The 15353-nt window shown below is 41.7% G+C and overlaps 1 protein-coding gene across 3 annotated transcripts in view; it reads left to right on the top strand.

Annotated features, from left to right (window-relative positions):
* Nucleotides 1-15353, top strand: part of LOC126354482 (2-oxoisovalerate dehydrogenase subunit beta, mitochondrial) — a 142025-nt gene that overhangs the window by 38701 nt on the left and 87971 nt on the right. For all 3 annotated transcript variants that reach the window (XM_050004200.1, XM_050004199.1, XM_050004202.1), the window contains exons 5-6: nucleotides 7646-7817; nucleotides 14702-14847. In XM_050004200.1, the coding sequence (XP_049860157.1) occupies nucleotides 7646-7817; nucleotides 14702-14847 (318 nt within the window). The remainder of the gene's footprint in view (nucleotides 1-7645; nucleotides 7818-14701; nucleotides 14848-15353) is intronic.

The following is a 15353-nucleotide window of genomic DNA, read 5'->3' as shown; positions in this document are numbered from 1 at the left end:
CTTGAAGCATTGAAACCACTCGAGACACATTCTTTCACCAATAGCATCCTTACCATACGTACTTTAGAGCATTCGATGAGACTCGACCAGTGTTTTCTTCATATTGAAATAAAACAATAACACCTCCCGCAAATGACGAGAATTAGGCTCGTAAACTGATATTTTCAATCAAGAACAACTTTATGATGCAGAGACAAATCGACTAATGTTTGAATGAGCTTATGTTGACTGAGGTCTAAGCTAACTGCCTGACGTCTGCTACCTGTTTCTTTCAACGCAACTTACCGTTGTCGCCACCTATCGGCAAACGGCAGAAGCAAAGTTGTACACCTTGTACTTTTCCAAATGTTCTGTTACCATACATGGTCTTTGTCTGATAGTACTGTGCAACCTTGTATAATTTGTCCAAGAATCATACTCGTAGTGTGAAACATTTGTTAAGTGAAACAATTTATACTATAAAAATTAATATAAAATAGACTAATGCGCTCCATGCAGAAAAAGTACTGAAAGTTTTATCCTGTTCATGCCATTTATTCAAAGAAAATTATATGTACAGTATTATGTACTTTATTTATTATTCACGATACACAACTAATTCTTTTTGGCCAGGAAGTTATCTATAGGTGTACAGTCCGACTGATTTCCATGCATTCAGCATTTCTCTTATTGGGCCAGAAAATTTCTGCTTTGCTGTTATCGCATCCTCCTCCTCTGAAGAATACCTCTCCACAACTTCTGCTGTTAAATGCACTGTAACTCCATAAGCTGTTCAGTGATCATTTCTTGGTTGTGATCTTTCACAAGCTCATCGATATCATTGTTATCCACTTCTAGTCCCATGCTCTTTGTCAAAGACACAATCTTGTTGGCTAGGGGCTCCATAGGTACTAACTCAAATGCCTGAGTGTCACATTCATCAATGCACTCCAGCGAAAGCTTCTTCCAAGCAGAAGTGAGAGTTATCTTGGTAATCCCTTCCCATGCCTTTTTGATAATCTTGATGCAGACAACAATGTTGAAGTGATATTTCTGAAATTCTTCAAGGAGGTGGTCTTGTAGGCCTGAAGAATGGGCAGGAGCGTTGTCCATAACAAGCAAGTCATGGAGTGGCAGATTCATCTCAAGCAAATATTTCCTCACCAAAGAACCAAGTACTTCATTGATACAATCATAAAAAATATTCTAGACTTTACACTTCTTGAAGGCTTGTAGAGTTTCTGAATGGTAAACAAGCAGCAGTTGATAATTTTCAAATTGCCACTTGCATTAGCATGGAATAACAGTGTGAGACGGTCTTTCATTGGCTTGTAACCAAGCAATGCATTCTCCTCTGCTGTTATAAAGGTATGCTTCAACATCTTTTTCCAGAATAGACCTGTCTCGTCACAATTAAAACCTGTTGTGGTAGATAACCCACAGAATCTACGAGCATCTTGAAGTTGCTGATGAAGTTCTTTGCTGCCTTTGTGTCGGAGCTGGCTGCTTCGCTGTGCCTCACAGCACTGTGGATGCTGGTTCTTCCTTAAATTTCTTGAACCACCCACAGCTTCCCTTAAACACCTCTTCGGCCACTGATGATCCTGGCATCTTCTTAACGAGGTCAGTGAAAATCATTCTTGCCTCCTCACAAATGATGTTAATACTATCGCAACCTCTCGACATTGTCGAGAATACGAAACCGTCGTTTAGATACTCTTGTCACTCTCTTTGAAGCATCTATCTCCTTAACCTTGTCCTTGTTCTTAAGGGTAGTGCAAGTAGTTGATGTAGACAGATTGTCTGTGCATGCTAAATTAGCTTTCTCTTGTGGTTGTCTTCTTGCAGCTTTATTTTTGGGACATTTCTAAGAAGGTTACTAAAATTTGCACACAAAAAGACATTGTGTGAACACTAGTTTAGAAAACTTTGTGATCACAAGCTGCATGAAGACAGTAGCAGGAAGAGCGCTAAACCCAGACTGCAATACATACTAAAGACATTTTCCATGTCCCGCTGCTAATATATTGTTCAACATTTCACCCACTGTGCGTGAATCGCTGGTGATGTCACACTAAATTTTCATCACTCATTAAACGAGTCCTTTTTTTTACAGTTTGTTTTGTTTGTTATGCAAATTGTGTGTTACGGGAGATGCTTGTTAAGCAAGATTCCACTGTATATTTCTATAAGTAGAGAAAGATCACTCAACTTTGTAAGAAGTCAGTGGCGCATATTTATACAGAGAGATTATGCTAGGAATAATATTCTCAGTGGGTTTTGTACACCACCCACTTTACCTGGAATAACACTGACCTGAACTGCATCTTCTGTTATTCCCACAGTCTCTCGGAGAGGCATACTTGAAGTCTCCAGTTTCTTGATAGTGTCTGTAAACCAGATGAAGTGACTTGTGATGTATGAAACTGAACGGAGTGCTTCAGAACTGTTGAATGCTGACAAGGATTCACTCACAGACACTGCAGGATCAGAAGTAGTGTTCATCATTGACTTCACAGCTTTGAAGTGCTTATGGTAGAAAATCACAGTTTCAATCCATGTTGTCCACCTTCTTGTCAATGACTCTGGAGGCAGAGGTACATCATATAGTCACTCCTTGTAGCATTTTACATAAAAAGGGCATTTCAAGAAAACCTTCTTCATTGCTGATATGTGTCTTCTGGGAATAGATGTTAACTCTCCCTGTCACTCATTGGACTGCATGAGCCATGCTTGTAACATGCATTAAGTTCGTATAAAATGTAATAAATGATTTCGCTGCTTTCACCATGTATGAAACTAATCTGTGTACATAAATATGACCCTATGTCCATTGATGCCATCTGATCATAGTACCGAAAGTCTATGATTAATGAATCTAGTAATTATTGTACTATTTGTTGCCTCCAAATTTGTTTTACAATAAATTAAATAGGATTTAGATGCAGCGTCAGAGTCCAACTCACTCACAGTTAGATTAGTGATGACATAGCTTATCATTACATCAGCAGAAATCCGTATAGGTGATGTGCCAATGTCAGCCCAATTTATTTTCTAATATGTCAGCATAGAAGGACTCTAGATAATTCTTTATGAGAGTGGGCTTATCAGGGATGTTGCAGTTGCAATATTTCTCTAAGAAATGTTTAAATTCAGATGCCCCAAGTTTGTTCCAGGGTATGTTCCCTGCCCAGTACAAAACACAGTTCTTTGTAAAATTCACTGTTAGATGATATAGGCTGCCCCTGCAACTGTGTTAAGTGAAATCTGTTTCTTTGAAGAATTCCATTGTTTACTCCTAATATGTAGAGTGCTTTGTAAATGTTGTTTAATTTGAAATTTCATTGTATATCCTACACGTTTATCACAAGTTTGACAGAGGACTTTGTCATCATCAGTGGGTAAAGCACTGTCAATAGAAATCCATGTTTGATGACAATGAAAACGCATTCGGAGCTATGGTTAATTTACATGCAAATGACTGTCACACATTGTGAAGTGTTGAGGCTTAAAACCAGAGGCGCAGACGATTCTGCGGAGAGCTAGGGTGCAAATTTCTCGACCTCCGCTATCGGGTGGAGAAATGTAGGGTCCCCCTGAATAGGTCAGGCGTGCACTACACGCCGGAAGCGGCTACGAGGGTAGCGGAGTACGTGTGGAGTGCACATGGGGTTTTTTTAGGTTAGAGAATTCCCTCCCTAGGCCCGACAAGACGCCTCCTGAGACGCGGCAAGGCAGGAGTAGGCAAAATGCAACAAGGAATAACAATATTAATGTGCTAATGGTAAACTGCAGGAGCATCTATAGAAAGGTCCCACAACTGCTCTCATTAATAAACGGTCACAACGCCCATATAGTACTAGGAACAGAAAGTTGGCTGAAACCAGACGTAAACAGTAATGAAATCCTAAACTCTGATTGGAATGTATACCGCAGAGATAGGCTGGACAGTGAAGGGGGAGGCGTGTTTATAGCGATAAGAAGTGCAATAGTATCGAAGGAAATTGACGGAGATTCGAATTGTGAAATGATTTGGGTGAAGGTCACGGTTAAAGCAGGCTCAGACATGGTAATTGGATGTCTCTATAGGCCCCCGGGCTCAGCAGCTGTTGTGGCTCAGCACCTGAAGAATAATTTGGAAAATATTTCGAGTAGATTTCCCCACCATGTTATAGTTCTGGGTGGAGATTTTAATTTGCCGGATATAGACTGGGAGACTCAAACGTTCATAACGTGTGGCAGGGACAAAGAACCCAGTGAAATATTTTTAAGTGCTTTATCTGAAAACTACCTTGAGCAGTTAAACAGAAAACCGACTCGTGGTGATAATATATTAGACCTTCTGGTGACAAACAGACCCGAACTATTTGAATCAGTTAATGCAGAACAGGGAATCAGCGATCATAAAGCGGTTACTGCATCGATGATTTCAGCTGTAAATAGAAATATTAAAAAAGGTAGGAAGATTTTTCTGTTTAGCAAAAGTGACAAAAAGCAGATTACAGAGTACCTGACGGCTCAACACAAAAGTTTTGTCTCAAGTGCAGATAGTGTTGAGGATCAGTGGACAAAGTTCAAAACCATGGTACAATATGCGTTAGATGAGTATGTGCCAAGCAAGATCGTAAGAGATGGGAAAGAGCCACCGTGGTACAACAACCGAGTTAGAAAACTGCTGCGGAAGCAAAGGGAACTTCACAGCAAACATAAACATAGCCAAAGCCTTGCAGACAAACAAAAATTACGCGAAGCGAAATGTAGTGTGAGGAGGGCTATGCGAGAGGCTTTCAATGAATTCGAAAGTAAAGTTCTATGTACTGACTTGGCAGAAAATCCTAAGAAATTTTGGTCCTATGTCAAAGCGGTAGGTGGATCAAAACAAAATGTTCAGACACTCTGTGACCAAAATGGTACTGAAACAGAGGATGACAGACTAAAGGCCGAAATACTAAATGTCTTCTTCCAAAGCTGTTTCACAGAGGAAGACTGCACTGTGCTTCCTTCTCTAGATTGTCGCACAGTTGACAAAATGGTAGATATCGAAGTAGACGACAGAGGGATAGAGAAACAATTAAAATCGCTCAAAAGAGGAAAGGCCACTGGTCCTGATGGGATACCAGTTCGATTTTACACAGAGTATGCGAAGGAACTTGCCCCCCTTCTTGCAGCGGTGTACCGTAGGTCTCTAGAAGAGCGAAGCGTTCCAAAGGATTGGAAAAGGGCACAGGTCATCCGCGTTCTCAAGAAGGGACGTCGAACAGATGTGCAGAACTATAGACCTATATCTCTAACGTCGATCAGTTGTAGAATTTTGGAACACGTATTATGTTCGAGTATAATGTCTTTTCTGGAGACTAGAAATCTACTCTGTAGGAATCAGCATGGGTTTCGAAAAAGACGATCGTGTGAAACCCAGCTCGCGCTATTCGTCCACGAGACTCAGAGGGCCTTAGACACGGGTTCACAGGTAGATGCCGTGTTTCTTGACTTCCGCAAGGCGTTTGACACAGTTCCCCACAGTCGTTTAATGAACAAAGTAAGAGCATACGGACTATCAGATCAATTGTGTGATTGGATTGAGGAGTTCCTAGATAACAGAACGCAGCACGTCATTCTCAATGGAGAGAAGTCTTCCGAAGTAAGAGTGATTTCAGGTGTGCCGCAGGGGAGTGTCATAGGACCATTGCTGTTCACAATATACATAAATGACCTGGTGGATGACATCGGAAGTTCACTGAGGCTTTTTGCAGATGATGCTGTGGTGTATCGAGAGGTTGCAACAATGGAAAATTGTACTGAAATGCAGGAGGATCTGCAGCGAATTGACGCATGGTGCACGGAATGGCAATTGAATCTCAATGTAGTGAAGTGTAATGTGATGCGAATACATAGAAAGATAGGTCCCTTATCATTTAGCTACAAAATAGCAGGTCAGCAACTGGAAGCAGTTAATTCCATAAATTATCTGGGAGTACGCATTAGGAGTGATTTAAAATGGAATGATCATATAAAGTTGATCGTCGGTAAAGCAGATGCCAGACTGAGATTCATTGGAAGAATCCTAAGGAAATGCAATCCGACAACAAAGGAAGTAGGTTACAGTACGCTTGTTCGCCCAATGCTTGAATACTGCTCAGCAGTGTGGGATCCGCACCAGGTAGGGTTGATAGAAGAGATAGAGAAGATCCAACGGAGAGCAGCGCGCTTCGTTACAGGATCATTTAGTAATTGCGAAAGCGTTACGGAGATGATAGATAAACTCCAGTGGAAGACTCTGCAGGAGAGACGCTCAGTAGCTCGGTACGGGCTTTTGGTGAAGTTTCGAGAACACACCTTCACCGAGAGTCAAGCAGTATATTGCTCCCTCCTACTTATATCTCGCGAAGAGACCATGAGGATAAAATCTGAGAGATTAGAGCCCACACAGAAGCATACCGACAATCCTTCTTTCCACGTACAATACGAGACTGGAATAGAAGGGAGAACCGATAGAGGTACTCAGGGTACCCTCCGCCACACACCGTCAGGTGGCTTGCGGAGTACGGATGTAGATGTAGATGTAGAGCAAGAAAGGAAAGCATTTAAAACAGTTCATTGTTGTCTGTATATGACTGGTGCAATTTAGATTTGATGTTATGGGATAGACAACAGTCTGAGAAACACAATAATAAAACTTAATTTTCTTCCTGTTTTGCTATGTAATGAAAATGTACTGGACTTATAAAATTTGTAATAAACCCACAATAATAATAAAATATGAAAAATTATGTAATATAGTGTGAAATATGTATTACAACTCAAAATATTTAACTTAAAACTTTGAAATAAGGATCCTTTCGGTATAATTCACCATAATTTTAGTCTTTCTTATAACTACATATAAAGAAACAGAATATGTAATTACATAAAAGGCAGGCTCTATTTATTGTTATTATTATTACTATGGGTTGCCACTCAAATGTTGAGGTCAGGTTTAATCGTGTAGCAAAAAAGTTAATTTAATGATGTAAATAAAATAGAAAGAAACTTCCACGTGGGAAAAATATATTAAAAACAAAGATTCCAAGACTTACCAAGCGGGAAAGTGCTGGTAGACAGGACACACACACACACACACACACACACACACACACACACACACACACACACACACACACACACACACACACACAATTTCGAGCTTTCGCAACCGGCGGCTGCTTCGTGAAAACCCACATACTTTCATCTTTCTTTTTCCTTCCCTCTTTCCTGACGAAGCAGCCGCCGGTTGCGAAAGTTCGAAATTTTTTGTGTGTGTGTTTGTGTGTTATTTTATTGTGCCTGTCTAACGGCGCTTTCCCGCTTGGTAAGTCATGGAATCTTTGTTTTTAATATAAAAAGTTAGTTTAATTGACATGTCCGTATTATGTCAGTATCACATCGTAGAATACTGATCTATACTCTGATAATGCGTAGAGTGTGAGCACACAGAAAATAAACTTAAGTTATCACAGAATCTGGCATGTCATGTCCTGTGCATATCTTCTCACTTCTTACCCTATCCAAATTCCTTGCTTATGTAGCTATTGGGTGGACTGAGTAGCTCTCTCTCTCTCTCTCTCTCTCTCTCTCTCTCTCTCTCTCTCTCTCTCTCTCTCTCTTTTCACTTTTGTTCTCTTTCTGCTAGGTGGTGGTGCCACGGGGAGCAGCGAAGGCTAAAGGTTTGTTGGCGTCCTGCATAAAAGACAATGATCCTTGCATCTTTCTGGAACCCAAGGTGCTATATCGGTCAGCAGTTGAAGATGTGCCGGTTGATGAGTACCTGCTTCCTCTGGGGAAGGCAGATATTGTTTTGGAAGGTTAGTTACTTGGGGATGGGGAATAATGTGTCATCGTTGACACACATTTAATTATGTTTTCAGTTAATCCTTTACTTTCTCCTAATTGATGTGTTACATATCACATTGCTTAATTAAGTTGCTAAACAGAGCAGTATTCTAAGAAACTATCATTTCATATAATCTTGGCACATTTTGTTTGTCTGTGTAGGTAACACCTAATGATAGTTTCTGCTCGTCATTGTAAAACTTAGCGATTGCTGCTCAGATGGTATTGCAGTTGTGAAATTATCAATAAAAGTATTTGCAATTTGTATTTCACTTTGATCATTGCTTATTTTGTATATAAAGGTATGCAATTTCAAATGGATTGCCTCTGGACATATACTCAGTCTGGTGAACTCTTGAAAGCAATTTAACCTCATCACGTTTACTCAAAATTTGTAGATCTATATTCAAGTATAAAATTAGCAACATTCTACAGCAGCAGAAAACTCATTACTTCTGAGTTTGACAACTGCTTCATAGCATGTACCTCACTGACTCTATTTGGAAATGAGTGCAATATCAAGCTCCTATGCACACCATTTTTTCCCCAAAAGGGAAATGTCAGCATCTAATCTTGTCATCTCCTTTTAGTTGTTGTATAAAAAAATTACGCATGTGTGTGTTACAAAGAAATTAGAAATATAAATTGCTACTGAGTTTTCTGTCTTAATATTACTGCAGTTGAAGACTATTTTCTACCAGTCATGTTTTGCTTTTAATTATAAAGCATCTCCCATGATCATTTTGGTACCATATACATACAGGGGTTGGACAAAAATGTGGAAACACCAGAGAAGTGCATGCTTGGACATAAATTAATGTGCTAGCCAAGCCTGCAAGCTGCACTGTAGTATTTGACCAAGAACGGCCCATGTCCAGTGTCCTCAATCCGTTGCAAGTGTTCTGTGGAGTTGCGAGTGCATTATGTCAGAGCTAAGTGAATTCAAACATAGAAAAATTTTTGGTGCTCGTATGGTAGGTGCATCTGTAGCCAAGGTAGCCGAAGTGTTTGGTATTTCAAGAGGAACTGTATCAAAGATTTATACCATATCCCAAAAAAGTGGAAAAACATCATCTGCTAAGTCACAACATGGACGAAATTGTGTTTCGTGTAATCGTGCCAGATGATCATTCAAGGGGACCATGATGAAGAATATGAAGACAACTGCAAAAGTCACTGCAGAACTGAATGTCACACTTGCGAGCCTTTCAGCCCCAAAATAACATAAATGGAGCTCCAGACGCAGGGAATTTCGTGACGAGCTGGAGTTCCAACACCACTTACCAGTGTTGCAAATGTTTGTAACAGAAAAATGTGGTGTGGAAATCATAAAACGTGGACTATGGAGCAACATAAGAAATCAGTTTGGTTGGATGAGTCGTGTTTCACAGAAGGAATTTGCCTGGATGTGTCTGAAAGTTTCAGTCAGAGTCAATTATACCTCCTTCAAATACAATTTTTTTCCTCATGAGATGAATATGGGAAGAATTAATCAGTTGTCATAAGGCATTCTAATGTGTTACACTCTACATAACAAAAGTTTACAGAATTAGTTTGTTACCATCACTACAGCCCATTTGCCATCCGCTGCTTCATAAATAACTCATCTTTCAGAAATAATCACATGATTGTGTGCCATTTGTCGTAGTGTAGTTTCACTCTAAGTGACAAGTTATATTTTACCATAAATGTGTCTTACATAATTTCAGTACTTGTATTTATAAGGAGCAGTCTCATGGAAACAAGACAATTGGGAAAAATGTAAGTAAACTCTAAAGTAATCATTATAACTGCTGATACTTTTACCCCATTGTGAGCGAAGACAGTCAATGCCTTCATTGACAAATGTTTTTGGTTGCCTACAGAACGATGATGGTATCACAGAGTATACCTCTTTGTTTTATGCAAATCGATGGTTACAGATGTCTTTCTTGGAGGATGTGTAAGGGCTTCCCAGCAAAACTTCTCCATTGTAGACAAAACAACCTTGGCAACTTGTGGGCGGGCCTACATCTTGCAGAAGTTTGGCTGGAAAGCCCATACACATCCTCCATACAGTCCACATCTCTCCCCATATAATTCGTATATTTTTGATGCCCCGAAGAAAGACTTTCATAACTGTCAATTTACTTTGGACAAAGAACAGCACACCTGGGTACAGCTATGGTTCCGTAGGCAATTGCAAACATTCTCCCATGAAGACATTGACTGCCTTGTGAGATAAATGTATTAACAGGTATGGCAGTTAATTTTGAAATTGTATATGGCTTAGTTACTTTTTTCCATCTGTCATATTTTCACTTGACTGCTCCTTATATTTGCAAATCTATGTGAAGATTGAAAACATACAACATTTTATAAACATTGCACCATTCCGCTAGACATGTTGTAAATCACCTGAGCTACAGGTGAAGATCAAGGTATGTGGGAAATAGTTGCATAGACAAGATATCCTTCAGAAAGTCCCACAGGAAAAACTCGCAGTGGGTTAAGTCAGGAAATCTAGGCAGGCATTATTAGTGCATCCTCTGCATTCTAACCGCCTCTATGGGAAGCTATGATTGAGATACTCCCACTTATCTCTGTGGTAGTAAGTCATACAGCCATTGTGCTGTCTTATCATCATCTTTCAGATGTAGTGTTAGCCAGTTTTCCAACACGCCATGGAAATCATTCCGATGATTGTAGGTTCTTGGAAGAAAAAGGGTTCATAATCCATTCTCTTTCGAAATGGTACAAGGATACATTACTTGAAGTTTAAACTGGTTCATATTCTACAGCTGTGCACACTCAATAAAGATGAAGGAATAAATTTTTTGGTTACCTTGCTCGATATTCTCAAATTCTCTGCCTATGGTTTCTTGCCACCAACCCCCCCCCCCCCTCCCCCCACTGCTCGTGGTCTGGTGGTTGGCTTTTCTGCCTCTGGCTCACGAGATCCCAGGTTCAATTCCCAACCAGGTTGGGTATTTGCTGTGCCCGGGACTGGGTGTTTGTGTTGACAAGTGACTAGATTTGACTACAAAGAAAAAAAATCAGACTGTGGGAAAAATTAGGACTTTATACAGGCTCTGAGGACAGGGCAGTTAAGTGCCCCACAAATCAAACTTCATCTCTCTCTTTTTGAACAAAGGTATAAAATTTTTAAACAGGAAAATAATTAATGTACTTTGCACCAATATACACTGCCCAGTCTCATTAATGTTACCACCTGTCAAAGGCCTGAATAATGGCATTCTGCGGCACAGACTGCTGTGGGACATGCAAGAAGAGTGTCAATGAAGTTCTGGAAGGTACCAACATGGATATGGAGCCACGCTGACTCCAGCGCTGTCGTCAGCTGTGCCAGGTTTCTTGGTTCAGGATCCACATCATATACAGCATGATTGAGGTGGTCCCACAGACTCTTGATTAGTTTTGAATCTGGATAGTTTGGTAGCCAAGGGATTATAGTTAACTGATGCTGGTGCTCTTCGAACAACACATGTACAGTGCGAGCTGTGTGGCATATCGCATCATCCTGCTGGTAGATGCCACCGTGTTGAGGGAAAACAAACTTCACGTAGGGGTGGACATGATCCCCAAGGATAGAACATACTTCTGTTGATCCATTGTGCCCTCCAGAATGAAGAGGTCACCAAGGGAATGCCGTCCGGCCTGGTCCCCATCCGACAATTGTTGCAATGTATCTGTTTCATACATCTCACACCGTACACACCGTTATTCATCTGTCATCTGCAAAGGCCACCAGTTGCGATATTGGTGTGCAAATTCCAACCTTCATCTCACCTATGAACAGCATTCAGCATTAGTGCACCACAGTTGTTCAGCATTGGTTTTGCCATGCATGGTATACTTGAAACAGTTTAAAAATATAGCCATTTTAGAAATGCTTCGGCCTGAAAGCTAATGATCATGGCTTTTTGGAACTTGGATAAATCACACACTCTTTCCGCATTATGGCAATGACTGCACTGTTTTCTGCCTCCCCTCCAACATGCATTATATACTCTCCACTGCTTTTGCTGCCGCCTAAACCAAAAGTGGTATGTCACATCCAGGGAAGGTGTGACATATTACAAGAATCACTGAAGCTGTATTTTAAACTTCCCATTGATTTCTGTGCAGAAACTGAAACCTATATTTTGCCTTTGGGCAAAGATTATGATAGAGATCAAGTTTCTAAATCTCATGTACCAGTCGTCTGAAACATTGACCACAAACAGCAGTATATAAACTCAACTGTGCAATATACTTGGGAGAACTGCTGATGAAGTTTGAAGTAGAGTTCAGTCTGAGTAGCCATAGTGAGTGCACCAACAGCTGTACCACACTCTACTGCTGAGCTGAGAAGGCATACTCACACTGTGATGGTCACAAACTTGTTGTTAATGTCATTCTTATGATGAAAGGAAAATTTGTCATTTTTGCACTGAAGTATGGGTGGAGGGAAGGGGCCAGATAAGGGAAAGCTGACTCAGTTAACAAGTTGTCGGTAGTGCTCCTCCACAAGCTTGCCGATTGACACAAGAAGACAGCTGATTGTACACATGTCCCTTCTGCATATACCCAGTGCAGAGGTGTAGGATGGACAGAGCTGTACAACAAGATGGTTGACTGCTGCGTGCTCGAATTCAGCGATCTGTTGACTCAGATGCTGTGCTCGAGCTGTAGGTAGTGAGTTGTCGGAATTCATGACATTCAAGTGTTGTGGCTGCTCGCACCATGGCACCATCCATGAAGAACAACTCGCCACCAACGCAGCAAGAGAAGGCAACCTAGACATGCCTCTGGGAGTTGCCTTGGATTTGCGGCGGAAAGCCAGTCTAGAAAAGGTTGCTGTGTGCTTGCTTTGAAGATGTAGCAATCAAGAGACACAACCAGACAATGAAGAAGAGACCACCACTGTTTATCATCATTGGTCAAACAGCAGGAAACTCTGACAAAATGTTCAAGCTGTGGAAGCTCCTGGGCTTCCTCATCAGAGTAGAAGTTTTCCCTCGAGACCTGGGTCCTAAACCTCAGTCCTTGTGCCAAGGTGAGGGCCATGTGGCTAAGTAGCGTCACAGTTCACTGAGGTGTGTCAAGTGCTCACATGAGCACAATGGCCACACCTGTGACAGAAGAAAAGAAACAGCATAGAATTACACCTTATGTAGTGGGCCATTTGTTGCCATCTGGCATGGCAGCCAGGCCTTCTTGGGCCACAAGCGAGTCTCAGACAACAGGCCATGGCTCCAGCCCAGAAGATATGCTGATGAAGTGGAAAATGGCAGCAGCCTATGTACTCGATAGACAGCACATATGAGAAACAAGTCGACAACAGCACTTCCTTCCACTGCCCACAAACAGCTGGAATATCTCACCAGTAACAGTGGTGGGGAGGACCAGTAGCAAGCAGCAAGGCGTCAGGCACTGCCTGTGTCCGACAAGCACACCACATTGTTTGCAATTGTTGAGAAGGTAACTGCGAGCTTCACAGTTGCCATAGTGGGAGAGAGGGCTGCTTTCATAGATGCGCTGGGTGCAGAATGTAGGCGACCTGCTGGCAACTGTGTGCAGTACTTACACACAGTCTCTATGCCAAAACAGAAGGGGAGTCTTCCCCCACCACCACTCCAGCCATAGAGTGGAAGGAGAGCGAGAGCACCACCAACTAAGAGATGCTTGTCTTCATCTTTGCTGCCCAGCTAGTTAAGAAGACACCAGCTACCACAGTCACCCCACTGTGGGAGGCCCAAATGGCGGCCAAAATCAATCGGTGGCAACAGGGCATGACGAGTGATGTCCACAGTGAAATAATGTGGGACATCGCACAGTTGCCTGTAGCGTCTGACAACTTCCCACAAAATATGTGGCACAGGAAGACGTAGCAGCCGAATGTCTCAGCAGACAGCGAAGTCGCACCAGTCAAGCTCTGCAACCACTATGGGGAGGAGGGGCTTTAGGTGGGGGGGGGGGGAGGGGGAGGTGGAGGTGGAGGCACAGCTCGTAGCTCAGCCAAAGAGGAGTGATGCCAGAAAAGACACCACAGTCAACCTGGGTCTGCTGCTGTGCTTAGTCAAGTCAGATAAGAGCTCAGCAAGAGGTGTCCACAACGCTGCATGGCTCTGTCGCAATGATTTGACTGACATCTTTGTGACGAACATGAACAATGACAATAGTAAAAAGCAGTTTCATGATACCAGGATGATCTGTTGCAGGTGGCAAGCAAGTTCACCAACTGCCCTTATTGCTCATCCTGACTGTAGCAGTGGTTTTTTTTCTCATGCTATTTGCCATGGAACTTACTCCCTCTCTGCTCTTAACCCACTATCTTCAAACATTTCTATCTGCTATCTTTCGATTGGCTTGAATCGGTGGGTGGTGTGAACCAGATGTATATAGAACATCACAGACCTACATCCAGTGACCCATCAGTTGAAATACTAACCCATTGCAGAAGTGACGTAGTCACCATTCTAGTGCCGTGGTCACCATTATAGTGCAGGCATGGAGGGCTCCCATCTTTGGAAGAAGGAGAAGAAGAAATAAAAGGAAGTTTGTTAACATGCTCCACTGTTTCCTCCCTTTATTCTGGGTCTCACTTGGGGAGAGCAACAAAACAGCTGTTTTATTTCTAGCAGAAAGTATTAAATCCACTTTTCATGTACACTAACAAAGTTGTGCTTTCTCTTTAAAAGGGTCCAAACAGTGTCCATACTTTCCAGCGTATTTTTGTCTGTTTCAGTATCAACTGAAAGAAAAACGGGCAATGTTTCAATTGTTCTGAATGAGATGTTTGTCTTAGTAACTGATATACTAATGGTTTTGTGTAGTATCATTAATGTTTGAATTTGTGGTTATTGCATTCCAGGGGATGCAGTGACTCTAATTGGATGGGGTACTCAGATACATGTTCTGAGGGAGACAGCTGAAATAGCAAAGAAAACAATGAATGTGAATTGTGAAGTCATTGACTTAGTTTCCATTCTTCCTTGGGATGTGGACACAGTAAGCAAGGTAAGTCCTTCATTAGTAATGTATGTTGTCACATTGTAGCTACAAGCGATAACAAATCTGAAATCAACACTTAGCACTGAAAGCACATTCATTATGGACACCAATATACTTGCAGAACAGAGCTGCCTCCTGGATGGAAAGTGCTCTTATTTATGCACACATAAAATATTCCAGGATCGGCAAATATTACAGACACAAGAAAGGTTGAGAATCTTCCAGAATTGATAACTAAATAACAAATATTTCCTGATGTTGGGTTTGAATTGGCAACACGCAGCACAGCAACCAGTGATGCCAACTGGTTTCCTACAGTGTGTGCAGCACAACTCACAGCATTCCCCCTCCTCGACACGCATCGACGCGCTGTTTCAGAAGTTTCCAGTAAAAATGACTAAAGGATTCGTGTGTGTAAGTGGGGAGGGGGGGGGGGGGGAGGTAATGCTCACCGCATCTGTGGTGCTTTTGATAAAGCCACATGTACTCCCAGTTTGTTCTAAATGATGAGC

Source organism: Schistocerca gregaria, chromosome 3 (assembly GCF_023897955.1).
Source record: "Schistocerca gregaria isolate iqSchGreg1 chromosome 3, iqSchGreg1.2, whole genome shotgun sequence".
Lineage (NCBI taxonomy): Eukaryota > Metazoa > Arthropoda > Insecta > Orthoptera > Acrididae > Schistocerca > Schistocerca gregaria.
Note: the sequence above shows the minus strand (reverse complement) of the source record. Positions and strands in the feature narration are given on the sequence as shown.